The 26,757-nt window shown below is 59.5% G+C and overlaps 2 protein-coding genes across 5 annotated transcripts in view; both read right to left on the bottom strand.

Annotated features, from left to right (window-relative positions):
• CAPN5 (calpain 5) overlaps nt 1-26,757 on the bottom strand; it is a 54,127-nt gene that overhangs the window by 14,258 nt on the left and 13,112 nt on the right. For all 4 annotated transcript variants that reach the window (XM_040630890.1, XM_040630889.1, XM_040630887.1 and 1 more), the window contains 2 exons: nt 23,012-23,254; nt 15,062-15,193 (listed from right to left, as the gene is read on the bottom strand). In XM_040630890.1, coding sequence (XP_040486824.1) covers nt 15,062-15,193; nt 23,012-23,176 — 297 coding nt within the window. In that variant the 5' untranslated portion in view covers nt 23,177-23,254. The remainder of the gene's footprint in view (nt 1-15,061; nt 15,194-23,011; nt 23,255-26,757) is intronic.
• Nucleotides 7,450-9,517, bottom strand: LOC121102889 (olfactory marker protein). Its single transcript, XM_040630891.1, has 2 exons — nt 7,814-9,517; nt 7,450-7,680 (listed from the first exon to the last, which is right to left on the bottom strand). The coding sequence occupies exon 1, from the start codon at nt 9,515-9,517 to the stop codon at nt 9,020-9,022; it is 498 nt and encodes a 165-aa protein (XP_040486825.1). The 3' UTR covers nt 7,450-7,680; nt 7,814-9,019.

Raw genomic sequence — 26,757 nt, 5'->3', positions numbered from 1 at the left:
GGGGGGGGGGACAGGACAGCAACACAGTGCGGGTCACAGCTGAGGACACAGGGGCGCCTGCCTCGAAGGAATCAAAATGGAAAGGAATACTGGGCTCCATCCCCATCCCTGCCACACGCTTCTCATCTCTGGGCCTCAGTTTCCCTTCTCTGCAGTGGTTAGGCATAGGCTCCTGCCAGCTATCACTCTAAGACTCTATGAGCGTCCTGCCCCCTTCCTCGGGCCACCCTCTGCGTCCTCCCCCCTCAGAAATACATCACATCCCTCCCAGCTCCCATCTGGTGAACGGTGCTCCCGGCAGCCAGTCCAGAGCGAACCCGACGCCGGCAGCCACACCGGCCCCTCCCTTTCCCTCGATCCATCCTATCAGGCCAATCTCAGCTCCTACGTTCTGCTAAAATCCATCTCCCGTCTGTCCCCCGGCACCAGCCTGGCCAGCCCCCACCTCCTGGCCCCAGAAGCTGGAACAGAATCAGCCGCCACATGTGCCCTCACCCCACACAGCGGCACAGTGATCTTTCCAATCATGTCACTTACCCGGGAAGTGAGTCCAAACCCTCAATGTGCGATGCCCTGCCACCAGCTCCCAGGCTGGCTTTTCTACCCCCTCAGCCCTGCTCCCTGCTCCGGGCTCTTTCTCCGCTCAGGAACTTTGCACCTGCTCTTCCTTCTACTCTTCACCCAGCTGATTCTCACTTGCCCTTTAGGATCCACCTCCTCCTCCAGGAAGCCCTCCTTGACTCTTCAGACTAGGCCAGGATCTCTGTCTGTCCAACTCATAACCCCTGGCACTTCTCCTCAGGGACCATTAGCGCAATTATAATTAAACAAGTGTGTGTCACTCCGTTCGATTCTGTTACTATCACTGGAACATTAGCTCTCTGAGGGCAGGGATACATCGGGCCTGGTCAGCACCTAGCCCGGGGCCTGGCCCAGAGATGGTGCTCGATAAACAGGTGTTAAAATTCATACGCATTGATTGGGTCTCTAACAATATTATTTATGGAACATCTGGGACACACCAGGTGCCACGACTTATCTCAGTTTAATTTGCACAACACCCCCATTGCATAGAGTACTATCATCCATCCCTCGTTTACAGCTAAGAAACCCTAAAGCTCAGAGAGAGCAAGCAACTTGCCCAGTGTCACACAGCTAGAAAACACACATTCTTTGGGGTCAGGCAGACCTGGGTTTGAAGCCAGGATTCACACTTGTGGCCTGTGGACTGCTCTGCACTGGTCCCGTGCTGACACTTAGGACCCAGATGGATCAGACACAGTCCCTGCCCTCAGGAGGCCCCCAGAGGTGGGAGAGGCAAAGGCTGAGACTGACATGGGGAGCACGGGGAGCGTGGAGAGAAGGGTGTGCAGGGCCCGACCAGCAGGGCCAGCAGCAGCTTCCTGGCAGGTGTCCTGAGAGCCGGCTGTGGGCGTCCCCCAAGCAGATGAGGCAAATCCGGGCAGAGAAGAGGAAGCCCCTCAGCCTAGAGTCAGGTGACTTGCTGGCCCTCCCCAGCATGGGACCAAGGAGGGCCGAACCCACTGGGGCCATAGGCAGCTCCTTCTGGAAGAAAACCGCCCTCAGCTCTGGGGGTGGCACCCCTGCATCCAGGCCGAGGAGCCAGAGATGCCCCAGGAGGCCGTAAACCCCGAGGCCAGCCCAGCCTGCCCACAGATACTTCAGCCAAAAGCCATTCCCCAACCCCCACACTCATTAAGAAGGCTTTTGTTTACGCACCTCTTACCACCAACAGGGATGTTGGCAAAGACAAACGGTCCCTGTGAGACACTGGAGACCAAGCGAATGAAAACGCGAAGCACCGTGAGAGCGGCCACACTGCCAGCAGCGGAGGCCTGCCCGGGGCCAGGCACAGACCGGCTACTCACTCTGCCACCCCTGGCCCTTCCCACGACCTTTCGGGGACATACCATGGGAAATCGCTGGCACAACGCCGCCCATGAGGGAGGCAGGATTCACCCGCAGGGCTTCAGGGACCGGCCGATACTGCCTGGTGGTGCCTTTTCAGTCAATTAATTCTGTGTCCTTTCGAAAACCTCCCAGGCCAGCCTCCGCCCCAGCCTCCAGCACCCTCTCCCACTGCTTTCAGGACAGAAAGCTGTACCAAAAATGGGGCACAAACAGGATGGTTTATCATCCCCACTGCACAGATGGGAAGGCCGAGGAATGAGGAGCTGCCCAAGGGCACAGAAGGATCAGGAGTCCGAAGCTGAGCACACCAGCCTGGCCAGTGCACCCTCCCCCCCCCCCAACCTGCTCTGCAAGCTCTGGACTGCATGGGACTGGGGAGGGAGGAAGAGGAGCCCCGGCAGGTGCTGGGACGTACTGCTGGGGGTGCAAGAGCATCATTAGCCAAACCCGGGATTTGGCCCTGCGCCCTCTGTGGCTCAGGAAGCAGCTAATGAGGCTCTAGGGCCTGGAGATCCTGACTCGGGGATCCCCGTGGGCCTCAGTTTCCCCTCCTACATCATGGCCAGTGGGCCCAGCATAGCCGGCTTCTTACCCCACACCTCCTCTGCTGCCAGCAGGGTCCTGAGCGAGAAGGAAGACACTGTCCAGGACGGTGTGCTCACGCCTCATCCAGTCACACCCGGAATCAGGAAAGCAACCAAGGACCCTCGGGCCCCATCAAAGGATTCCCGAACCAACCTAAAGAGGCTCCCACTGGCCAAGACGGGCCACGCTCAGCATCAGTAAGGATAATTACTGCAATGGATGAGAACAGATCAAATACGTTCCCATCTATGAGATCACAACGACATTCACAAAAACAAATAATTAGTCCCTACTGGAGGCCAGCTGGGAACGGACTCATTTTCCCTTAACTGGAAAGTTAAGGGAAAGAATCGAGATTTATCCTGCCTCTTCTTTTTTTTTTTTAACACAAGCAGGGGGAGTGGGAGAGGAAGAAGCAGGCTCATAGTGGAGGAGCCTGACGTGGGGCTCGATCCCGTAATGCCGGGATCACGCCCTGAGCCGAAGGCAGACGCTTAACCGCTGTGCCACCCAGGCGCCCCTATCCTGCCTCTTCTATACAAACCATACCTGCGGGTAACCCAGAGCAGCAGATGAAGAGAGGTTTGCATCTGGAGATGAGTTGCAGCTAAGAACTGAGGAAGAGACTAGAATATTAGACTCTCGCTATTTTACGACCGCTGACAAATAATGGATTTAGCAGTGATCATCGACGGCTTCTAACATCGCGAAAAAGAGAGACGACCAGACATCACGTGCCTCATGAGAAAAGTTCACACTGTCTCCTCCAAAGCAGTCATGCCAAAAAACTTGTACCGGAACCTTACAAAGCCACTAAGGTAAGTCCGAGCTTAGGGGAAACGTGTGGCACAGAGAACACTTGAAACGACACCATGAAAACCAAGCCAACAAAGGAAGGAAGCTTTAACATGGAGGAAGTTCCTACCTCATGAATTTAGAAAAAGATTTTTCCCCAAGTAAAAGGAAGGAAATAATAAAGATAGCAGGAATCAATAAAATAGAAGACACTCAAAAAATAGAGAAAATGAAGGTCCTTCTCTGGGTTCTCTATTCTGTTCCATTGATCTGTGTCTGTGTTTGTGCCAGTACCAGACTGTCTTGATGGTCACAGCTTTGTCATACACACAGTGATCCAAAGGGGCACCTGCACCCCAGCGTTCACAGCAGCAATGTCCACAAGAGCCGAACTGTGGAAGGAGCCGAGATGTCCATCGAAAGGTGACGGATAAAGAAGATGTGGTATTAGGAAGATCGGTAGGAGAAGAAAGGGATAAAGAAAGGAGGGGTAATCAGAAGGGGGAATGAAACATGAGAGACTATGGACTATGAGAAACAAACTGAGGGCTTCAGAGGGGAGGGGGTGGGGGATGGGATAGACCGGTGATGGGTAGTAAGGAGGGCACGTATTGCATGGTGCACTGGGTGTTATACGCACCTAATGAATCATCGAGCCTTACATCGGAAACCGGGGATGTACTGTATGGTGACTAACATAATATAATAAAAAATCATTAAAAAAATAAAATAAAATAAAATAAAATAAAATAGAAGATGTGGTATTTATATATACAATGGAGCAGTACTCAGCCATCAGAAGGGATGAATATTTACCATTTGCATCGACGTGGATGGAGCTAGAGGGTATTATGTTGAGCAAAAACAAGTCAATCAGAGAAAGATAATTATCATATGGTCTCACTCATATGTGGAATATAAGAAACAGTGCAGAGGATCATAGGGGAAGGGAGGGGAAACTGAATGGGAAGTCATCAGAGAGGGAGACAAACCATGAGAGACCCTTAACTATAGGAAACAAACTGAGGGTTGCTGGAGGGGAGGTGGGTGGGGGACCGGGGTAATTGGGTGATGCCATGATGCTTCAGGCCACTTCGGCTCTGTGTGCACGTGGCTTCCTCTCCGGTGCGTCCCCTTCCTTGTCCCTCGGGGTGAGCTGAGCAGCAGCTTGCAGGGCTCTCCTGCGCTGGCGCTCACCGCCCCCCCCCCGACAGCCCCTCCCCCAGGCCCTTTTCCTGATCACTGAGGGGAGCTTCTGGAGGGTGGGGCTGAGCCCCCGCTCACGCCCAGATCCACTGCCTCCCCGCACCCAGCATAGGGAGGCCAGCTCCACAGCCGGACAAGTCTTTCCGGAAGGCAAGTCTCCAAGTGGCCACGGCAGCAGGGCCCTGTCCGGCAGGTGACCTTGTAGCCACTACTGGACACATGACCAACCACACTGAATGGCCGGCACTTAGCCTCCGACCAGGCTGCTGCTCTGAGCCTCAGCGTCGGCACCTGCCTCCCCTACTCCAGGGCTGTTGGGAGACCCAGAAGGAACAGTGGCTTCGGGGATGCTGCCTGAACCGTGGAGGGCTGTGCACCTGTGAGGGGTCATCCCCGCTGGGGAACGCAGTACAAGTGCGTGCGTCCACACACAGTCTGCACACCTTGGGGCTGGTGGGGAGCTCAGGGACCTGGTCAGTCTCCTTCCCGAGGGGAACCTCAACAACAGCCCCCCAGGCAGACGGGAAGCCTGAGGGGTTGGCACACTTACTTAGGCCGAGCTGGCAGCAAAGCGAGGACTGTGTGGGATTTGGAGGCCCCCGGCACCCACGGCACAATCAGCCCAGAAACCTCAGGCAATGCGGGCACCGGGAGGCCGCGGTGCCTGGAGCGCTCCCAGCTCAAATCCTCCTAGGACTCTTAGCCAGTGGGACACGCTCGTGTGAGTGTGCAAGCACGTGCATGTGTGTGACCATCAGCGTATGTGCGTGTGCACGCCGGCATCACGTGTATGTGAGTGTCAGTGCACGTGTAGGTGTGGCACGGGGAAGGAGCTTTTCACACACTTCTGCCCGGAACCCCAGAGGGCCACCTGGGGGCATTTCTGCAAAAGGCCAGCAGGGCTGAGGGCTGAAGGGCTGCAAGGGGGGTTCCTGTGTTACCCAAGTCAGGTGGGTGAGTCCCCAAACTAGAGGGTCCCTGGTTCCAAGCATGTGAAGTTCTTCAGTTCTCAGCTTCTGATTCCAAGAGTCTCAAATTCCCATGACAGGAAGAGGCCAGGAAGCTCGGGCCCCCGACCCCCACTCCGCACACCCTCGGGAGAGCAGAGCCCCGTCGCTCACCACCTGGAGAGGAGGCCGAGATATACCTTGAGGGGCCTCGGGATTCCTGTCCACAGGGCACAACCAGATGCTCAGAGACCCAGGCAGGACCCCGGGCTTGGGGCAGGCCCCCTCCTGCTGGGCTCCCCAGCTACCCCCTCGGCTGGGCCATTCTGAGCCTGGTGACCATGGCAGAGGAGAATTCACGCCCTCTCGTCCACTCCAGCCAGAGCCAGGCCTGGTCCCTGCCCCTCCCTCCACCCACCCTGCCTGCTTCCAGAAGCACTGGGCTGCTGTGCTACCTCGGGCAACTCCCTTCACCTCTCTGAACCCTGCACTGCTACTCTGGAAATAGGTTCTCCTGACACTCCTCGCAGAATAACTGAAAAGTAGGACCATGCGTCTGTGGTGACTGGGAGAGTCACAATGAGCAAATGGAGAGATGGTGCCGTGTGCCTGAGGTCCGAGTGTTCCACTAACACTAACTCATCAAAGCTTCACATGGGGAGGTTCACATGATGGGAGGCCCCATCATTAGCCCCTGCCAACAGGCTCAGAGAGGCTGCTTGGGGTCAGCGGCAGGCCCCACAGCACAGCACACACCACCTCAGTGGGAGGCAGAAGCTCAGGAGACGGCAGGTCTCTTCACTCTATGGTTTCTTGTGGGTTCCATGGCAAATGGGTCCTCATTTCCCACTCCCTGCACTCCTCCTGGCCCTGTCTCGGCTGTACAGCCAGGGAGGAGAGCAGGGGTGGAAGGGCTGGGCTCTGTTGCCCCCACCCCTTCCACAGGCATCTTCAGGAGTGGATGGAGGCCGGGGCTGGAAGGGCAGGGCTTGGGGAAGAGAAATATAGAGGCCACAGCTGCTCCGTGGAGGGCTCCGGGAGGGCTCCGGGGTGGAGGACGGGGAAAGGAGACCTGGCTGTGTGGAGCATTTCAAAGCTGGCGTCATCCCCAAGCAAAACCCCAAGTGTGGCCCCTGAAGCACGATCTGACCTCAGTCACTGGGAAGAAGCTGGCCTCACCCTGGCCTGGGCCCTCAGGAGGCGTCGGGCACTGCCCCTGTCCATCCCAGGGGGCCCCAGACCCAGAGCCACACACGTCCCCCTCCTTTGGCCCCTTCACGCCTTCTGTGACTTCAGGCAAACGGCCTTATCCTCTGGGTCTCTTCGTCTCTGTCCAAAAATTGAGTGAGCTCGAGAGATGATAAGGGGAAAGAGCTCTCAGGAAGGGCCAAGTGGGGCACTAGGGTGATGTGGTGACACCAGTCTTCTCTGGTCAGTGGGGTGGGGGCTGCCTGAGGACGTGCATTAAATTGGTGACAGAGGCTGAGTGAAACCGGTGACAGAGGCTGAGTGAAACCGGATGTAGGCCTAACCCCACCCCACCTGCCACTCCCTGTCCTGTCTGCCTCCTGCCCAGCCACCCTACAAGAGAGGGTGACCGCGGAGCTTGTGCACGGCCCCATGCATCCCTACCCATCCCGCTTGGGCTCCACCTGCCGAGGACCAGATGGCACCTGCTGTGGCCTCAGCGTGGCTCCACACTCCGGATGGAGGCTGGTCTGGGGGCCACTGAGGAAAAAACTGTCAGCGGTGTTAGTAACCGGCTGCGTGTCAGGAGACCTGGTTCTAAACTCCATCCTGATGTCTGACCTTGGGCCAGTCTCCTGACTGCTCGAGGCCTCATCTCTGAAAGCAGTAGGGGAAGGGGAGGGGCTGTGGGAGAAGGCCGGGAGAGGGTACTCAGGGCTCTGCGGGGAATGGAGAGGCAGTCAGAGCTCCTGAAGGGGCAGGGGTGGCTCGCAGTGAGAGACTGCACACCACAAGGTGGGGGCACAGAGGCTTTATTGGGGACACACAGTGCGTGGGGTAGATGTGGCAGCTCAGGGTGGGGGTACAGGCAGTCTGCACCAAGGGGGTCCACCGAGCTGCAGGGGGCATCAAGCAGAAAGTTGAAGGGCAGGGCCATCTCCAGGGGTCTGGACGCCCCTGGCTGTCAGCAGAGAAAGTGGGCAGGCAATCCTGGGACTTTAAGCCCGGCCCGGAACAGGCCCCAGACCTGAGAGTCAGAAAGGACCACAGCCAATCCCCACCTAAAAAATCCCGACTCCAACACCCTAGTCCTGTTTCCATGCCTCCCGAGTGGGGGGCTCACCCTCCCAGCAGCCCCAGCCACTGGGGATGGCTCTCACCCTCTCTCTTTCAGTGTGTCTGTTCGCAGGGCCCTGCAGCCCCTGATGGCTCTGCTTCACGAGGAAAATGCCACGGCCTGTTCCTCACACACACACAAAAAAAACAGGGCTGGTCTGGAGACAGGGTGTTGGGGCACTTCCTGAGGTGCCTCCTGGGCCTGTGTCTTTCCTGCCCAGGGACCTGGAAAAAGCCTAACATCCCAGCAGGGACACCTGAGGCCCCAAAGAATCTACTGTCTCCAGCTCCAGGGCTCTGGACCCCTCCATCCTGCTTCCCCAGGCAGAGGAAAACCCCTTCACTATGCTGTTCCCTGCATGAACCTCAAAGGCTCTCAGCTCAGGAGCCCCCCCCCCAAGGTCATCCTGACCAAGCCCCTACTAAGGGCCACCCACAAACCAGCTGGGCAATACCTAACCGATCACCTAAAATCAGACTTGCTCGCAGGGCAGGTGCTGACTCTAGAATACAGCCACGTGAATACAGCACGCTCTCTCTCGATCTATACGCACATGTACAGATATATGCATCTCTATGTAACTTTTTTATATGTGCCCTCCCTGTCACCTCTCTCTCCTGAAGTCATTCTCAGAAGAGCCTCCCCACAGCCACTCCCCTCTGCCCCAATCAACCCCCACGGCAATGCGGCCAGAAGTCCTAAGGCCCCTGAGGCGTCGTGGGACCACGCCAGGCCCCGGCCAGGAGCAGTGCTTTCCTGGGTCCTCAGGCTCCCTGCTCGCCCCTGGACTTCAGCAAAGGGCGCTGTGGCCAGGACAGCAGCAAACGCCGGCTTGCGGATTTTCCCCGAGGAGGCTGCTCTGTCGTCTGTCTGTCCTCCCGAGGAAGCCCGACGGCTGGCGCTTTGGATCTCTCTTTCTGTCTGTCTGTCTCTCTCGGTCTGTCTGAGTCTCTCTCGGGACAACGAGGCAGAGAGAAGGCACATGCCCTCGCCCCGACCACCACGGTCTACAGCAGAAGCAGCAGCAGTCAGGTCAGCTTCTAGACTACAGGGCTTCTGCCTCTTCCTCCCGTGAGCACGAGCACCGGCACCAGGGAAAGGAGAGGAGGAAGCACGCAGGCTCAGGGGCCCGGGCAAGCTGAGCGCAGGCCAGCAGCTAGAGCAATGTCCCCAAACACACGCCTGGCGGAAGGGGGCACGGGCAGGGCACGGGCGGGCACGGGGCGGGGGCGGCAGCCAGCAGCAGCCGTCAGAGCTGGTTGAAGACCACGGAGGCCTTGAGGTCGGCGGGCTCCAGGCCCTCGCTGAAGGTGATGAGGAAGTACATGACCTTGCGGATCTTGGCCAGATCCGACAGGCGCTCCCCGAACTCCAGGGCATCGGCCTCGTTCCAATCCACGGCGTCGGCGTCCCCGTCCTCCTTGCGCCAGAAGATGGCAGCGGGGTCCAGCAGCTGGCGCGTCATGAGGTTGGTGAGGTCGGGCGTCCAGTTCTGGGAGGTGCCCGTGATGGTGACCTTGCCGGGCTTGTCCAGCACCACGTCCCAGCGCTCGAACTGCAGCCTGTGCTGCTGGACGAAGTCCAGGCGGTACACGGCCTCGGCCGGCCGCAGCAGCTTCTCGCCGTCCTGGCGCTTCTCGCCCCGCTGCTTCAGGCTCTCCACGCGCAGCCGCATCTGCCTGGTCAGGTCGTGGTCGAGGAGCAGCGGCATGCTGAGCTGCGGCTGCTTCGGCGCGTCCTCCGCCATGCCGGTGCTGCTGCCGCCCCGCCGAGGAGCCCGACTGCGGGCCGCCGGGCCACAGGCCCCCGAGGACGCCCCGCCCACCTCCGGCCCTCCCGGCCCCGCCCCGCCGGGCCCGTCCTCAAAATGCGCGTGGGAGGTCCCTCCGCTCTCCTCCTCCAAGAGGCGGTGAGGGAGACGCTGCCCGGGGGCAGGAGGGTGCCGGGCTCCCCGGGGACCAGACTGCTGATGTCAATTGCTGTGGAAACCGCCCTGACTACCTGACTACCAAGAAAGGCTTGTTTGTGAAGAAGGGAGGCTTCGTGGGGCAGTAAGGAGGGGAGGGAGGTGGGGAGCTGGCGCTCACTGGAGAGGCTGGAAGACCCCCTGGCGCGAGGGTAGGGGGGACAAGGAACGGAGGGGCCTGCTGATTGGAGGTGGGCAGCCACCCCAGCGGAAGCCTGCAGCCACCTCCCCCTCATCTCAGCCTCACCTCACCCCTCCACACTCAACGGCCAAGGCCTTCCATTCCGCCTCCCAGGGACCCTGGGAGCCCTCCCGCCCAGCCCCACTGCCAGCATCTCTCCCTTAAACCCCTGCTCGCAAACTTTAGACGCCATCAGAATCCCTGCAGGACTCCATCAGAATCCCTGCAGGACTCGGACACGATGGCTGGGCTCCACCCCCAGCGATTCTGATTCAATAGGGCTGATGAAGCCTAGGAATCTGCACTTCTACCGGCCTCCCAGGGGCTGCTGAGGCTGCTGGACCGGGGACTGTGAGAACCACTGACCTGCAGGATTACTGCCCGCTGACCCTGCCTCAACACTGCACCACAGGGCAGCCGAACGCCCACTAAAATCCCAGCACTCACTCCACCCATATCAAGCCTCAGTTTCCCCCAGGAGACTTGAGGCTGAGGAAGAATCTGACAGATATCTGTATCTGCAGTGCCTAAGGCAGAACCAGGGGCTCAGCTAGTATATTCCAGTAAATGGAAGAACTGGAATATGTGAGTGGGAGTTGGGGGGTGGCGGGGTGCGTTGGGAAAGCTGCCATGACATGCCACACACAGAAAAGAGGACAGAGGCACAGGCCAAAATGTAACAACTGAAAACAATCTGAAAGGTCTAGTGGACCACAAGCATAGTCGACTGCTAGATGGAGGCTAAATCAGTAGGATCTTGGGCTAGCTGATCAGCAGAGGGTCACCAATGGGGACAGAGCATGTGGTCCTGTTAAGGTAACACCTCAGGCCCTCAGGTCAGTTCTGGGCGTTGCTGGTGGCAATCCCCCAAGGGCATCCAAGAGGATGCGAGATGTCAAGCTGCCTGACCCTCCCAGACCTTTCACTTTGTAGCTGCAGGGGCAGAGGAGAGGGGAACAACATGGCTGCGGGATTACTGTTAACTTAAAGTTAAGCCGGCACCTAGAACAGAGCCTGCCACATAGGAGGCCCTCAGAAGATGCTCGTTGAATGAACGAATGAATTAACGAACGAATAGCACTGAGAAGAGAACTGATGTGATAGGGCCCAAGGCCAAGGCCAACCAGAGGAAGATGTGCAGATGGGGAGAGCACACAGACACTGACTAAAGCCAAAACGAGGTTGAGGGGCAGGTGTGCATCAAAGGGCAGGATGAGGGACACGCCTGGGAGGTGAGGCCGGGGAGACTGGTCCTCGGCGGAACAGCCTCGGGAAGGGCAGATGTAGGCGCGGGCTGTGGCCGCCACGGAGGCAGGGGGTGGAGGCAGCTGACGGTAAAGGCTGCTGGAGCTGCAAACAGGAACTGAGGCCGGGGATGATGAGGGCCGGGCATCAGCCACACGGGCGTGGTAATCCACAGCGCCAAGCCCCTGCCGAGTGGAAGGTGGCTTGCAGGGGATGGCAACAAGGTGGGCAGGGCCGGGGGCGGGGGTGTGGGGAGCCAAGGGCATGAGCCTGGAGGAGCTTCCAAATGGAGGGTGCATTCTGGAAGCAGCACGGAGGGAAGCGAGAATGCCTGCACCATCTCTGGACCTGCAGGACGCTGGGGGAGGCACTCGCTTTCTACAGGTGGGGAGACCCAGGGGCTGCATGACCCTGGGGAGAGCCTGGACTCAGCCTGGGCCGGCTGCCCACCTGCAGGAGGAGGCTGAGGGTGGAAGGCGTCTGGGGCTTGGGCCTCAGACAGGCAGGGCAGGAGAGGCCTGAGTGGGAAGGGAGCAGAGGAAGGGGGCAGGAGGCTACAGGTGGGGCTAGGCCACTGCCACCCACAGCTCTCTGCTTGGCCACCAGACACCTTGGGAAGGCCCACTAAAGCCTGGCATAGAAATGAACAGAGGAGACGAGCGGGTTCCAAACTTGTGGATGTGATTGCAAAACTGGCAACTGAAAAGCAAAACAAGCACCTTTTTAACCCGAACTGGAGAAACAGTCTAGAAGGAAACAGCAACCCCTAACGCTGGTTGTTCCCAGCTAAAGCAAGCCTTCAGTGACGCAGTACTCGTGCCCATCTCCGGTCCCCGGTGTCTGGAACATTGCGGGGAGCAGCTGGTGCTCAGTTAGCAGGGCTGAATGGGCTGCTCCGCAGCTCACAGGCATGAACTGCGCGGGACGGGGGGCGTTTTCAATGGAACCGAGTCCTGCCACCACGTGCCTCCCCTAGGCTGTGCCCCAGGACCGGCCACCCCCCAACACTCCCTCTCAGCCAGCCAGACACTCACTCACTTCCTCTCGGCATTCCTCCTCTGGCCGGGGGCGCCCGAGGTCGGAGCAGGGATCGGGCCTGCCCCCACGCCTGGGCCTGCACCAGGCTCGGGGGGAGGTGAGGGCCCAGAATGAGCAGGCCTGATGGCAAATGCCCTACCCCGCTGTCACATCCTGAGTTCTGGTCCACAAAACCCGGTCACCTGAAGTCCACTGTCCCACCCTCAGAGAATGGATAGTCGAGGTGCGGAGACCATATTGCCCCCACCAGGGATCCTATAGGACGGGGAGGCCCACTGCCAAGAGGTGTTTCGTAAAACAGGGGGACAGACGGGGAACCCAGAGGTGGGGAGGGAGGAGGATTTAACACGAGTATATTGCCAGGAATGCCACAGGCTTGCCCTCGCCCGGCACAGGCTCCGTTCATCTTCCTACAACTCTGGGGACTAGAAAGGTCAGGTTTCCACCAAGGCCCGGAGAAGGAACCTGACCTGCCCAGGGTCACACAACAACAAGGGACCCAGCCAGCCTCCTGCCCAGGTCTGGCTGGTTTCAAATCCTGTGCCCATCGGCCTGAGGCTGCATCAAGACCTAGAGGTAAAGCGGTGGCTTCCTGGAGGAGGGGGTATGGTGTGTTGAGGGCATGGTGCACCAGCATCCCGAGGTTCAGCATCCCCGGAGTGAGGTGGTGGGGGGAGCAGCTCAGGCTGAGCACCCCTGTTCCATGGAGAAAACAGGGTAGGGCCGGGGAGGCCCTGCAGGGCAACGGGCCCTAAAGCGAGGGGTGACAACAAACAGGGCCCAGTCAGCAGGGACAGGAGGGGAGGTTAGGCACAGTAATAAGCTCCCCAGGGCCCCCTACCTCCTTCTAGGACCCAGGAGCTGTCACCACAGCAGCACCAGGAGGCAGAGTGCAATTAGCCAAGAGCACCTTGCTCTGCTCCAGCCTCCTGGGGACCCAAGCTCCCGGCCCTGGAAGCCTCCAGACCAGCCAGGCCAGGCACCCTGTCACCCTGCAGGCAGAACCTTCAGCCTAGAGACAAATATGCACAGACCTGCCAGTCCTCCTGCCCGTGGGTCCTGCGCCCCTTCTTCCACTCACTAGGTGGGGCACCGAAGGCCAGGCCCAGTACAGGACACACAGCAGCCTCTCCTCCCTACGAATGACCAGAGAGCCCCTTCCCCAGGAGGGGACACGGTGGGCCAGGCTCTGGCCCCACTGAAGGCCCCAGGAGGCGTCGGGTAGGAGGGTTGGCCAGGGGCTGCTGGCCAGCAGCTTGGTCCAACAATTTGGGGAGAGGCTCTGTTCTCAAAACTTTCTTGAGGCTTCTCTGGGCCAGGATCCTGCTGGGCTTAGTGGGAAGACTTAGTTGGGGCCACGGGGAGCTCACGTCAAGAAGGGAAACCACAGGTAAACAGGGGATTATAGGGCAGGATGGGGAGTATACGGCCAGGCCCACAGGATTCCCGAGTGCCACCGTCAGCCCCAGACTGAGCCCTGACTTAGCTGCTGATGGGCTCAGAGGCTGGGGGACCTTGTTCAGGGCTCAGAGAAGGGGCCTGGAGCCTGGAGACATGGGGGCGAGGATAGCCCTACATCCGGAGAACAGCCCTGGGCCCCAAGCCTGTCTGGTCCTTGAGGCTCATGAGTGAAATGATCCCACATGTGGCTCTCTGAGGCCCTTCCAGCTTGGACCTCTTACCCGTCCACAGGCTGCAGCAGTGATCTTTGCTGAGGGCCCTCCAGCACCTGTGTCCCCATAGGACCGAGCCAGACCCCAGGGATACCCACCCTGGGGTGACTCTGAAAGGTCATACCCCTAATTCAGAAGACATGAGAGTAGGGCACTAACACAGTCCCAGCCCTGGCTAAGGGCACAGCTCCCTCTGATGGCTGAGGGAGGCTCCCTGCTTGCCTGGGAATACCCATTATGTTCTATGACTATTAATTATCATAGCACGGGTAACGTGGCCACCATCCACTGAGCACTGTACTGCACAGGCTCTTTGAGAACAGTGTCTCGTTTTACCCTAACAAACTCCCTGAAAGGGAGCTACCCTCATATCCTGGTTTTTCAGATGAGTAACCGCAGCTAATAATAAAACTACCAAATGGTGAGGCAGGGGCTTCAACCTAAGCCGTAAGGCTGAGATGCCCAGAGCTTGTAAGCCCTGCTGTTAGCTCCTCATAAGAAGGACAGGAAGGGCAGGGATGAGCAGGGGGCAATGACTGGTATCTGCTGGCACAGGAACCCAGCATGCAGTCCTGATGGATTAGTCTACAGAGACCAGCAGTCCAGCCTCTACTCCAGCCTCCCTGCCTCCCCAAGAAGGGAGCTCTCCCAGGGATGAAAGGGCTGCAGTGCCAAGTGCTGCCACAAGAGGGCGAAGTGTCACAACCACAGCCAGTTCTTTCCAACCTAAGGCCTTGGCACTGGTCCAGGACCTCAGCACTTGGAACCAGGAATCATGAAACAAAACCAGCTGGACTACTCCCGCTGAGCAAGTGAGAAAACTGAGGCCAAGGTAAGGACAAGGACTGGCTAAGTCTATACAGCAGGTACTGGCAGGGGCTTCCTGAGCCCCAATTAGTGGTGTCTTCCACGTTTCACAGGTATGTATCCTGCCAGGTGCCTCCAGGGACACTGTGGGCCCCCAAGATTCAGGTGGGGACACATCAGAATCCCCTTGGTAGCTACACAGATTCCCAGCACCCCGTCCTGGAGAGCCTAAGCTGGCAGGTGAGGGGAAAGCGATTCTGCTGCTTGGCCAATGCTGGGAGCCCTGGGGTCCCCCCACCCCACCCCTGCACAGGTGTTCCCAAAGTCACATCTGCAAGTTCCGGCTGCACCTCTGCTGTCGAGGGCCCCCCCAGGCCTCACCTTTTGCCACAGGGACTCCCGGGAGGCAAGCGACGAGCAGGCCGCCACAAACCAGCAGTTGCCCACTTGGCCCTGGTGCAGGTCGTGGGAGCTGATGCCATCCACAAAGAGGCGGGGGTCCTCACATATGTCCTGTGGAGAAGCCAAGAGGGGACGTCACCGTCAGCGTGGAGATTCGCCCGCCTCCCCTGGCAGACTGGGGGCCCCCTGTGTGGCTGACCAGTTTCTCCAACTTCAGCTCCCCCTGGGTGCCGCCTAGAATGCCCTTCTCCCTTCCCCTGGCTGAAGAAGTCTGCCCTTCGGGGCCAGAGGTTCGACGGTGAACAGATGCTGTGGAAGGGCTGAGGGGGACTGGCCTCAGGGCACCCCCTTCCTCCGGCCCTCTGCGGCCTTCTGCAACCAGTAAAGGGTCAGTTCCCGTCCTCCCCCAGCAGCAGCAGCCCTGCAGTGGCCACACCCACCCACCCTCAGGTGCCCCCAGGCACAAAAGTGGTGGGGGCCCAGAGCAGAAACACACAGCAAACGCCCAGGGAACGAATGAGTGGCAAGGGCGGGGGAGAAGCAGGGAGCTGACCACGCCGGGCTCCGTGCCAGCACATCCCCAGGCTGTCTCACTGGCCCCTCAACCCACCCGAGGAGTGTGGGCCTCCAGTTTATGGACAAGGAATGAAGGTTCAGAGAAGGGCAGTGCCTTTCAAGGACGCACAGCAAGCAACGTCGAGCAGAGCTCCTGGACGGCCTTTTGTGTGGCCATTGTGGGCCCAATGGGCCAGGCGGGGACAGGGCTGGGCATGAAGGCAGGTCCCTTCCCCCCCTTCCCGGTCCAGTCTCTGCTTGGGGCACGCAGGTGCGCACCTGTGTCCCAAAGCACCTTCACTCCAAGAGCTGCCGGGAGGGAGCGCTCCCCGGGGTGGGAGGTGGTGAACACTGAGACAGGCCTTCCATGTGCCAGGCCTCCTGCTGGCGCCATGACCTACCCTCGCCGTGATCCTGAGAGGCAGGCACTGTGCCCACGGTACAGATGGGCAGCCCAAGGCCCCAGCGAGGGGGAACGACACGCCCCCCACACAGCCGGGCCTGCACATCGGCGGCTTGCACCACCAAGAGCCACTGAGGTCCCACCACTGGCAGCCTAGCAGAGTCAAGAAGACCCATTTCCTGGCGCTGCAACTTCGGGCTAGTGGCTTAAGCTCTCTCAGCCTCCGTTTCCTCACCTGTGCAAAGGAGGCAGATCGTTACCCCTGCAGGGCTGTGTAGGGACCCCACAGATTATGGAAGCAGGGCACCCCGCAGGGAAAACGGGGCAAAGGGCTACGGGCTCTCACTAAGGCATCTGGGACTCCTGCTGCCACCTCGGCCTGGGAAAACCAGTGTTTTGGAGGGACAGATGGAAGGCCCCAACCCCCCTGAGGGCGTGAACAGCTCCCGATGGGACTTTGGTGTGACCCAGAGCCAAGCCACAAGTACAGACTGTGTGGCATGCCACAGGTCTGAGGAATATTGCCCCAGGTCACGGGAACCTAGCGAGGCTGGAAACACGGAGGCCATGCTATCAGGAAGCAGGGCAGGAAGAAGGCCGGCTCCCTCCCTGCTGAGCTTATCTTCTCTCCCAGGCCCGGGCCACATGCAGACCAGCGCTGGGGCCAGAGGGAGCCACGACTTAGCATCCGCCCCCTGGAAGGGCAGGCAGGGCGGGCGTGGGGGGTGCTTCATAGCTGGAGAGTGCCACCACGTCCCCATCATGGAAGGAGAGGCCGCCACGGCCTGGCATCACGAGGGTCTGCAGAGGTGACCTCCTAGTACCCCTCCCCTTCAGATCCTCCCGGCCAAGGCGCTCGAGAGACATGAGTGCCCAGTGGTCCACAGAGGAGGATGCTGAGGCCCGGGAGGAGGCAGTGCCACCCCAGGTCACATGGCAGTAAGTGGGCCAATGGGACAGAACCCAGGTCTGCTGGGCTCCCTGACTAGGGCTGAGCAGGGACGCCCGGGGCAGACCTGTGGGGCAGGTCCGACCATCCCAGCTTGGCCCCGCCACCCAGAACAGCGCTCTGGCACCAGACACTGCTCCGGCCCCCCAAGAGAGACTGAGTGTACGGGAGTCCCGGCTCCCAGTCTCGGCACCGCCCTGAGCCGCTGTGGGAAGCAGGTGCGGCCAACCGGGCAGGGAGCAGAGGGGAGGTAGTGGTCTGGGGCGTCTTCCCCCCGCCAGCAGAGACGAGGTTTGCCAGCGCAAGCTGAGGTCGGTGGTACCTGGGCCTGCCCCAGAGTCCAGCAGCCACTCGGGGACACCCTCAATGGAACGATCACACAAACAGCTCACAATAAGTGGGCACCTGCTGTGTGCCCAGCCCTGCGCAAGACCACTGTGTGAGGTGGGTACTCCTGGCCTCTCCACTTCACAGATGAGGAAACCAAGGCACAGAGAGGTTAAGTCATTTGCCCAGGGCCACAGAGGAAGAGGTGAAGTGAGATTCAAATTCAGGCAGTCAGCTCCACAGCCTCTGTGGGGCTAGGACTGATGAGAGACAAAGCCACCCTTCTCCCTCCCTCCCCCCGCACCTGTCCTCAGCCCAGCTTAGAGGTGCTCGCTATGCAGCAATGAGACCGAGGGGTCGGGGGCAGCCCAGACCCTCACCTACCCTCAGGGCCAGGATGTCAAGACCTAGGTTTGTCCTTCCAACTCTCCTGGGCTATCGAGTAGGCACAGAGCCCAAAGCTAGTCAGGGAAGTTCCCAGCCGCAGGGCGCCGCCCTTGAGGACGAAGGGGCTGACTGTGCTCCGGGGGAGCACAGCTATGACAGCAGGAAGCCGGGGAGAGATCAGAGGAGGCTGTCTGGAGACAGTGACACCGACAGAGAGGGCCGGTGGGTAAGGAGGTCTCCAGAAAGAAATGAGGACTCCAAATTCACCCCAAGATACGATCCAGCCACAGTACCGACACCATGCTCCCCTGGGCTCCTGGCCACCTGTGCTCCCTTCCATCACTGCCCACACTCTGGGTCACCCCCACCAGCCTGCCAACTCCAGGACAGGGCCCAGGCCGGCTCTGCCCACTACCAGGGTCAGGAGCAGGGCCTGGCACATTCTGCTAGGGCTGCAGGAGCGATCCCAGGAGCAAGGGAGGGCAAAGCGGCACACAGCATGGGGCCGGACAGGCATCTGCGGGGAGCCCCAGACCAATCCATCCCCCAGGGCTGGGAGCTGACAGCTCTTCTGCCCCACGGGCCTCTCTCTGGGGCACCGCCTTCTACACCGGCAGTCACCGCTCACCTCTCAGCCTGTCAGCCTGTCAGACCAGCTCCACCGGACACAGGGCATTAGCTCAGAACCATCTCCCTCCGGGCACAACAAGAATTTCAGGTTTGCAGGCCCAGTGTGCAAACAGGCATGCAGCAAGACAGCGGACCGGGGCTGCCCTCCTCTCCCGCCCTACGCACCCGTCACCGCCCTCCTGCCATCTAAGATCCCGGCAGGAATGGACCACACAACCGGGGACAGGAAGGCCCAGGAAGAAAGCAGTCCCTGTGCCTGGGACAGGAAAAAAGGGCAGGTTCTCAGGAGTCATAGCCATCCCGTCCTCCCCGCCCCTGCCCCCCAGCAATCCCATCCTGCAAGGCCCCCGGGGCATGTGCCCAGAAGAGAATCGTTCCTCAGCCAAGGAAACAGTCAGAAAAACTAAGAGGCAGCCCACGGAAGGGGAGAATATATTTGCAAATGATACTACAGATAAAAGATTAGTATCCAAGGTCTACAAAGAACTTCTCAAACTCAATACACGAGAAACAAATAAACAAATCAAAAAATGGGCAGAAGATATGAACAGACGCTTTTCCAATGAAGACATACAAATGGCTAACAGACACATGAAAAAATGTTCAAAATCATTAGCCATCAAGGAAATTCAAATCAAAACCACACTGAGATACCACCTTACGCCAGTTAGAATGGCAAAAATAGACAAGGCAGGAAACAGCAATTGTTGGAGAGGATGTGGAGAAAGGGGATCCCTCCTACATTGTTGGTGGGAATGCAAGTTGGTACAGCCACTCTGGAAAACAGTGTGGAGGTCCCTTAAAAAGTTAAAAATTGAGCTACCCTATGATCCAGCCATTGCACTACTGGGTGTTTACCCCAAAGATACAGACGTAGTAAAGAGAAGGGCCATATGCACCCAATGTTCATAGCAGCAATGTCCACAATAGCTAAATCGTGGAAGGAGCCGAGATGCCCTTCAACAGATGACTGGATTAAGAAGTTGTGGTCCATATATACAATGGAATATTACTCAGCTATCAGAAAGAACGAGTTCTCAACATTTGCTACAACATGGACGGCACTGGAGGAGATAATGCTAAGTGAAATAAGTCAAGCAGAGAAAGACAACTATCATATGATTTCTCTCATCTATGGAACATAAGAACTAGGATGATCGGTAGGGGAAGAAAGGGATAAAGAAAGGGGGGGTAATCAGAAGGGGGAATGAAACATGAGAGACTATGGACTATGAGAAACAAACTGAGGCCCTCAGAGGGGAGGGGGTGGGGGAATGGGATAGACTGGTGATGGGTAGTAAGGAGGGCACGTATTGCATGGTGCACTGAGTGTTATACGCAACTAATGAATCATCGAACTTTACATCGGAAACCGGGGATGTACTGTATGGTGACTAACATAATATAATAAAAAATCATTTAAAAAAAAAAAAAAAGGGAATCGTTCCTGAGCAGGGCAGCGGCCCAGATGGCTGGCCCTGGTGAAACTATCTGTTTCGTGGCATAAAGGGCCCTACATTCCAGCACAGCCAAAGAGTGGGCTCTTCTCCAGGTGCTGGTGTGAGGAACGTGAGCCCAGGATCGGGGCTGGGGACCACCAGGCCACCAGGGGAGAATTCCGGGGGGGGGGGGTCCTAAAACTGACGTCTGTTTGTACAACCACTACTCGTTCCCTTCTCGGTCCCACCAAAGAACCTGCAAACTTATTTTCAGACACGGGGAGAGGCAGAGTGCTGGATGGGACAGGGGGTACTCTGTCCCCACAGAGATGAAAAGGGGCCCCTACAAAGGCCCTGGGCCTGAGAGGAGGAAGCCCGTCAAACATCCATACCCTCAGGGATCCCCCTGAGTCACAGTCTCCGTCTCTTATCTCCCTGGCCAGGCCTGTGGGGGAGGCCAGCGGGCGTTTACCAAACTAGAAGGAACAAAGAAACAATGAACCCAGAGGAAGGAGGAGGGTGTGGGCCTGCGGCAGGTGCCCTGGGTGGGGCAGGTGCCCTGGGTGGGGAATGAGGTGGAACGAGGCCTGGCCCCACCTGCAGAGTCCACAGGAGATGGGTCTTTCCAGGCAGGGCCAGCTCTGGGTCCCCAACACAGGGCCAGCAAGGATCGGGTGGGCGAGAGACGGAGCCGGTTTGTCATCTGCCTCCCATTTGTAACACCACAGATACCTCCAGTCATTTCAACCTCCAGAAACCATGGGAGGTTAAGCTGCAACTGAGGCCAAGGGAGGGGAAGTGGCTTGTTCAAGGTCACACCTCCCGTTGACCCTCCTGGGGCCAAGTCCATCTGGCTCAAAAACCAGCCTTCTCATTCCATTGTGGGGGCAAGCACAGGGAAGGCCAGCAGGGAGGGAGGCTGACTGAGCAGATCGTCAAGGACCGAGAGACCGTGATACCGACCAACGTAAAGAGAAGGGCTGAAGGTGGGATGGGAGCGACGAAGGCCTTCCCAGGGGCTGTCCAGAAAGAGCTTTTTGCTCTATTTATAAACAGTCAGGTCACAAGCCCCAGGAAGTAGGACTGCACAGAAACACAGCTGCCTCGGGACAAAGTTCCATCTCACTGGCCAAGGACCAAGCAGCTGGGAGTTAATGGTCACCCCACTGGGCTGGCCTCGCCCACCCGCCTGAGGCAAGCCGGCCGACTTCCTGCCCCACCAACCAGCCGTCCTGACCGTGGGGTGAGGGCCTGCCCGGTACAGGAGCCCCACACCAGCCAGCAGGCGCTGCTCACACACCCACCGTCCATCACATCCTGGTCCACCCCGCTCAGCTGTGCCTGGCCTTGAACTCTGCCTCCCAAACCCAGAACCGATCCCACTGCCACCCGTGGGCTGCACTCAGATGTCTCCCTGTCAACACCAACCATCACAAGCCACCTGTCACCAGCCTCCACAGGCAGGGCAGGGAAGCTCTGCTCCTCGTCCGCCAGTGACGAGAAAGGACCAGACACCACGCCCAGGGCGGGGGGCAGTGAAGGAGGGGGCAGCATGGCAGGACTCCCAAACTGGCAGGGACAGGGGCCCAGAGAGGGCAGGTGACTCCACCAGGATCACACAGCAGGGGATGCTGAGCCCAGGCAGGCTGGCATTTCCTCCTCTCACCACACCAAGCCCACCCTTCCCCAGCCACGCCTCGCCAGCCTCCTTCCAGAGCCACAGACCTGAAATGCCTGCATGCTGGCCAGAGGGCAGGACAGGGCAGCAAGGGGGTGGAGCGAGAGGAAGGCAGAGAGCTCAAGTGTCTCCCCGACACACACACACACACACACACACACACACACACCCAAGGCCTCACAAAGGCCCTTTGAGGCTGGCCTCCTTCCCCACCCACCAAACAAAGGAGAGAGAGGAAGGCGTGGGGGTAGGGGCCTGAGAGGCAGGAATCTTGTGGCCAGGAGGCTCCTGGGAGTTCCGGAGAACAGAGTCGGCAGAGGGCCAGGGCAGGCAGGACGCCTGGGTTCCCGCCTGGCTCAGTTACCGGCTCCCTGGGTAATCAGGGCATGCGCTTCCCCCCCTTGGCCTCAGTCCCTCTACCTCTCAAATACCCCAGTCCAAGGAAATACACAGGATTTTTTGAGCTGGAAGGGACTTGAGACCATAGCCTAGGAGAGGAAAACGAAAACTGAATTCCATTTTCCCAAAACGTCGAGGAGGTCGGAGAGAACTTCGTAAAATGCAAATCTGCCCCTTCACACCTGCTGAAAGCCTCGCACCCCTCCCCCCACCACCCTCCGCGGCTCCCGCTGCCCCAGGACACACCAGCCCCACGGGCCCCAGGACGCAGGCTCCCTCTTCCCCTATGTTCCAGCCATGTCCCAAATAAGCCTGAGGGTTTCAAGTCTCCCACCTTTTCCACACGGTGCCTCTCCCCCTTCAACCCTGAGATGCCTCCTGACTGCGGGCACGGGGCACAGCACAGCGCCCTGCACCAACGGCCCTCCCGTGTGACCAACCCCGAGCCAGCAGCCGCCCCGTCACCCGTGTCCCAGGGGCACCCACACTCACACGCGGGAAAAGGGATTAAAGAGGATGGAATCACGTCATGAGGCCAAACAGTCGTGTTCAACACGTCCTAGCCTCGGCGGCCAAGGCCGGGACGGGGAGCAGCCAGCCAGATGCCACGGAGTCACCGCCCTCAAGTCCTGGTGCCACTGCCCGTGCTGGGCGCCGGGCGCCGTGCCACACTCGTTCATCTCTCCGCACGCTCCCCACAGCCCTAGAAGCACCGGGACTTCTTACTGCTGTTGTCAGTACTGATTACTATCATCGTAAATACTTTCTATTTGCAGGGAACGACCATTTCAAAACCACTATGACGACAACCAACGAGGAGCTTACACTTGAATGTCACCCTGTGTTTTACTAGAGTAAGACGTTCGCCTCGCTTTTAGCCCCAAACCACCCCGGGTTTTATTTCGGGTGGCAGGGCAGAGGGCCCCATTTTCCCTGCGAGGAAGTTGAGGCCCAGAGAAGGGGCGAGGCCCTGGCGGGGCAGCGGTGGCCCCAGGATGAGGGCGATTCCCGGGCTCCCTATCCGGGCTAAACCCCACAGCAAGAGGGCCCTCGGCTTTCTCAGTCACCCGGGGCTTTCGGGTGACCAGCCACCGCCCTGTCCCTTGCAACCGGGCGGGTCTGGGCCTGCTGGCCTCAGCTCCAGCTGGGACCAGACACTGACCTTGGGCCGCTTCCACCTGACCGTGGGGCCTGGGGTGCCCTTATAGTACAGCGAGTCATCGGTGGCCGGGAAGTTGGGGTCCTCGAAGAGCACCTTCCTGCGCAGACAGGCCCGCTTCAGGGCAGAGTAGTTCTGGTCCTCGTAGGGCTTCACACACGAGAACATGGTGGCGGCTGCCCAGCAGGGGAGGCCGAGACAAGGCAGCAGGCAGCGAGGTGGGGACGCGGGTGGCTCCGGGGGTACCTGGGACGACAGGAAGGTGAGAAGATCATCACTTACTGAGGAGACGGGAGGGCCTTCGGCCCGCGGAGTCGGGGGAGCCTTGGGTGCTCCCCGCCCTGCAGCCCTGTGAAGTGAGCACCCTCACCCCTGTCGCACAGGCCAGGAGCCGAGGCTCAGAGGCGGGGACAGGCGCAGCTGCCATGTGCACGGCAGGGACAGGAACCATCCGACCTGACTCCTCGTCCTGAATGCTCTCATTTCTGATGCCTGGAGGCCACGCCAGCCTGCGGGCCCACAGGCCAAGGGCCCAACCGCAAGGTGCTCAGGGCTGCCCGGCCGCACCCACCCGCTCCTGCCCTTGTCACCAGCCCTCCCTAGACCTCCTAGGGCTGAGCCAGTCTCCTGGCCGACTCAACAGGCACAGGAGAGGACGGGCTCTGCCTCTAAGCTCCCCTCCTCTGGACCCCCCCACTTAATCTGCCCTGCGGAGGGCATCCCCCCTCTGGCCATCGTTCACATTCACTCCCTGGCCCCGCCCTCCAGCGCTGCCTTCTTCACCGTACTTCTGGAATAAACATCTCCTCATGGCTTAATCCTAGTGACGTAACCTCCCCTGAGGCCCCCCCCATCCCTCACTCCGTGGCCTCCCAGTCTCCTAGGCCAGACTCTCCCTGACGGCTTCCCAGGCTTCACCGTGTCTCACTCCTGAACAGTCTCATCCGGGGCCCCAGGGGTGGGGGCACTGGTTGACCCCTCCCCCATCCCTGACCCCCCTCTCCCTCTCAGGCCGCCCGCACCAAGCCGTGTTCTGCTCACCTCTCCTGCCTGATGACCCCCGTCTCCCTGTATTCAGCTTGGACCTCTCATCTGGGCCTCCAGCCCACCCACCCCTACGAGGGCCCCAGGCACCCACACACACCACTCCCCAACTGAACTCATCTGCCTCCACACCTCCCCTGGAGTCCCGTCCCAGGAAGTGGGACCATAAGCACCGATTAGACCAGAAGCCCCAGGAGCAGGGTCCACGTGGTTTGTCCCCACGCATATGCAGCCCCTGCACAGAGCCCAACATGGAAGGAGGCTGTTCCTGTCAGCATCCTCCCTGCAGCCCCCTCGGGCCTGGGCCGTGTGCTAACCAAACACAAGGGACACGGGCTGGATATGGCCAGGGAAGGCCTTGGGAGGAGGGCGCAGGGTGGGGAGCAGCGGCCGGCCTGACCCATGAGACGCCCTGACTCATGCTCAGCCAGCCAGCCATCTGACCGACAGCCCCCGTATCTCAGACTCCATCTGGGCGGCTGGCAGAGCTCCGCACCCCCTGGGTCTGCTGGTCCTGAGGCCTGCCCAGGGCAACACTGCAACCCCACCGGGACACGGGCCCTGACTTCCCAGCCCCACTGAGGTAAACCAAGGCAAGGTAGGCTGGCTTCTGGGGTGAACACAAGTTTGAGAGCAAGACTGACGTGGGTGCCAGTCCCAAGTGCACCTGTCACCTGCTGTGTGGCCTTGAACAAGTCACTCAACCTCTCCGAGTCCCCATTTTCTCAGCTCCACAATGGGAACAACGTTGCTTTAATAACTGGAAGATGCCGTGATAATTTACCAAGGGCTGAGAACACTGCTTAGCAGGCCAGAGGGAGGGGAACGAGAAGAGCAGACAAGCCACCTCTCATCACCAAGGGGGAAACTCCACGCCCCTGGCACCTGCCATCTGCAAACGAGCTGCCAAGAGGGCTGTGTGCGGTATTTGCAAACGGCGCTGGGCAAGTCTTTCATTGTTTCCATTTTTCGGAAAAGAAAACTGAGGCTCGGTGAAGGGAGGAGACTTGCCCACGTCCCATGCAGGGTCTGGACTGAACCCACACCCCTCGATGCCTCCACCTTGGCCCGGTGACCCCGTGGCGTAGAGAAAGCGCTAACACCACACACGCGGACTGAGCCAGCCTCACGGGAAGGGGAAAATGAGGGATTTGACAGGGAAGGGAGAAGCAGGAAGGGCAGGAGGTGAGGTGGTCCGTGAGTGTGGGAGCCGGGTGGACAGCAGGGAGCGCAGAGGGCTCTCGGTCCCTGCCTGCAGAGGACACATGGCCACTTCCATACTGGGCCTGCACCGCAGCTGTGTGACCTCAGGCCGATCACTTAACGTCTCTGGCCAACTCTCTGCCAGGAAGGCCCAGAACCCTGCCCCCTCTCACCCATCCTCCCAGCCTTGGAGGCCTGAGGGAAAGAGAAGAGGCAAGCCTGGGGAGCCCACCCCTGGGCTTCTGGCCCACGGCCACCCAGGAGAGTCATCAGCAGCATCCCAGTTTCCGGCAGGGCCTACTCAGGAAGCAATTAAAGCTGCAAGAATGAGATCAAAGAGGCTGAAAGCAGGATCCCAGAAATCAGCCTAGCAATTCCATGTTCAGAGCCCAGAGGGTCCAGGGAGGGGGAGCAAGCTGGCCGAGGTTCCACAGCCAGTGGGGAATGAGGGTTCTGGTGGCCCTCCAGGCCACACCGCGGTGCAAGCTCCCCGGAGGTCGACAGGAGGGAGGTGGGGGCAGAGAAGAAAGCTTGGCTGGGCCCAGGCCAGGAGAACGGGGACCAGGCCTGGCTGAAGGTCTGCCCCAGCGTGGCCATCTCTCCAGCTAGACCCCTGTCAGTGAGGCTGCCCCCGGCCTACTGACGCCAGGCTCTTCTGGCCCCAGCCTTCGCACACATGGCACTTCACGGGGACTGTCCTCCCGCACCTTCCGAGGGCCCTGGGGTCACCTCCCACTCCACCCACTGGGTCAACAACCCCATGGGGTCACAGAGTCAAAAGCCTCTGAGCTTTGCCCTCTCCCCGTAGCTGTAGGCATCACCACTGAAGGCCGTGGATAAACCAAGAGTCAGGAGAGCCGGCTTCCAAATCCGGGGGCTCTTCTCTCTGGGCCTGAGCTGGGAGCATGGTATTTCCCGTTTCTGAACATCTTCACACTGTGTGCGAGCCGGCATTCACGGGAGAGTCCGGCTTCCCAGCTGCCTTCAGCCCGCCCTCTTCCCTCTGCCCCTGCCGAGCTCACCCCACCCCTACCATTCATCCTTCATGCCAAGTTCCAGCGCTAAGAACCCCTGGCAGCTCCCTGAAGCTGGGTACACAGGGCCTCCGCACACACTGTTCCTCCCACACGTGCGTCCTGGGAGAACTCCTGCTCACTCTTCACAGCTCAGCCCAAGGACCTTACCCCTACCCCTCCCCTCCACAGTCCTGGAACCCCTGTGACAACACCCATTACATCGTACCCCACCTGCACAGGACTCGTCCATCCCCCCAGCCCAGCCCAGGCCCCTGCAGGGCAGGGCCCACGCCCGGCTCCTCTCTGTACCCCCAGGGTCCCACACTGGAGGGCGGATGAAGTAAATCTGTGTGGAAAGAGCCAACACAGCGAAGTAGGAATCCCTCCCTGGACGGGAAAAACAGGCTCAAAGAGCAGCAGGGACCACCAAAGGGGTCAGCTTTCCGAGTGAGAGCCGCACCAGCGCTCAGGGCTCCTGAAAGCAGG

This window comes from Ursus maritimus, unplaced genomic scaffold, assembly GCF_017311325.1.
Source record: "Ursus maritimus isolate PB19 unplaced genomic scaffold, ASM1731132v1 scaffold_16, whole genome shotgun sequence".
NCBI lineage: Eukaryota > Metazoa > Chordata > Mammalia > Carnivora > Ursidae > Ursus > Ursus maritimus.
Note: the sequence above shows the minus strand (reverse complement) of the source record. Positions and strands in the feature narration are given on the sequence as shown.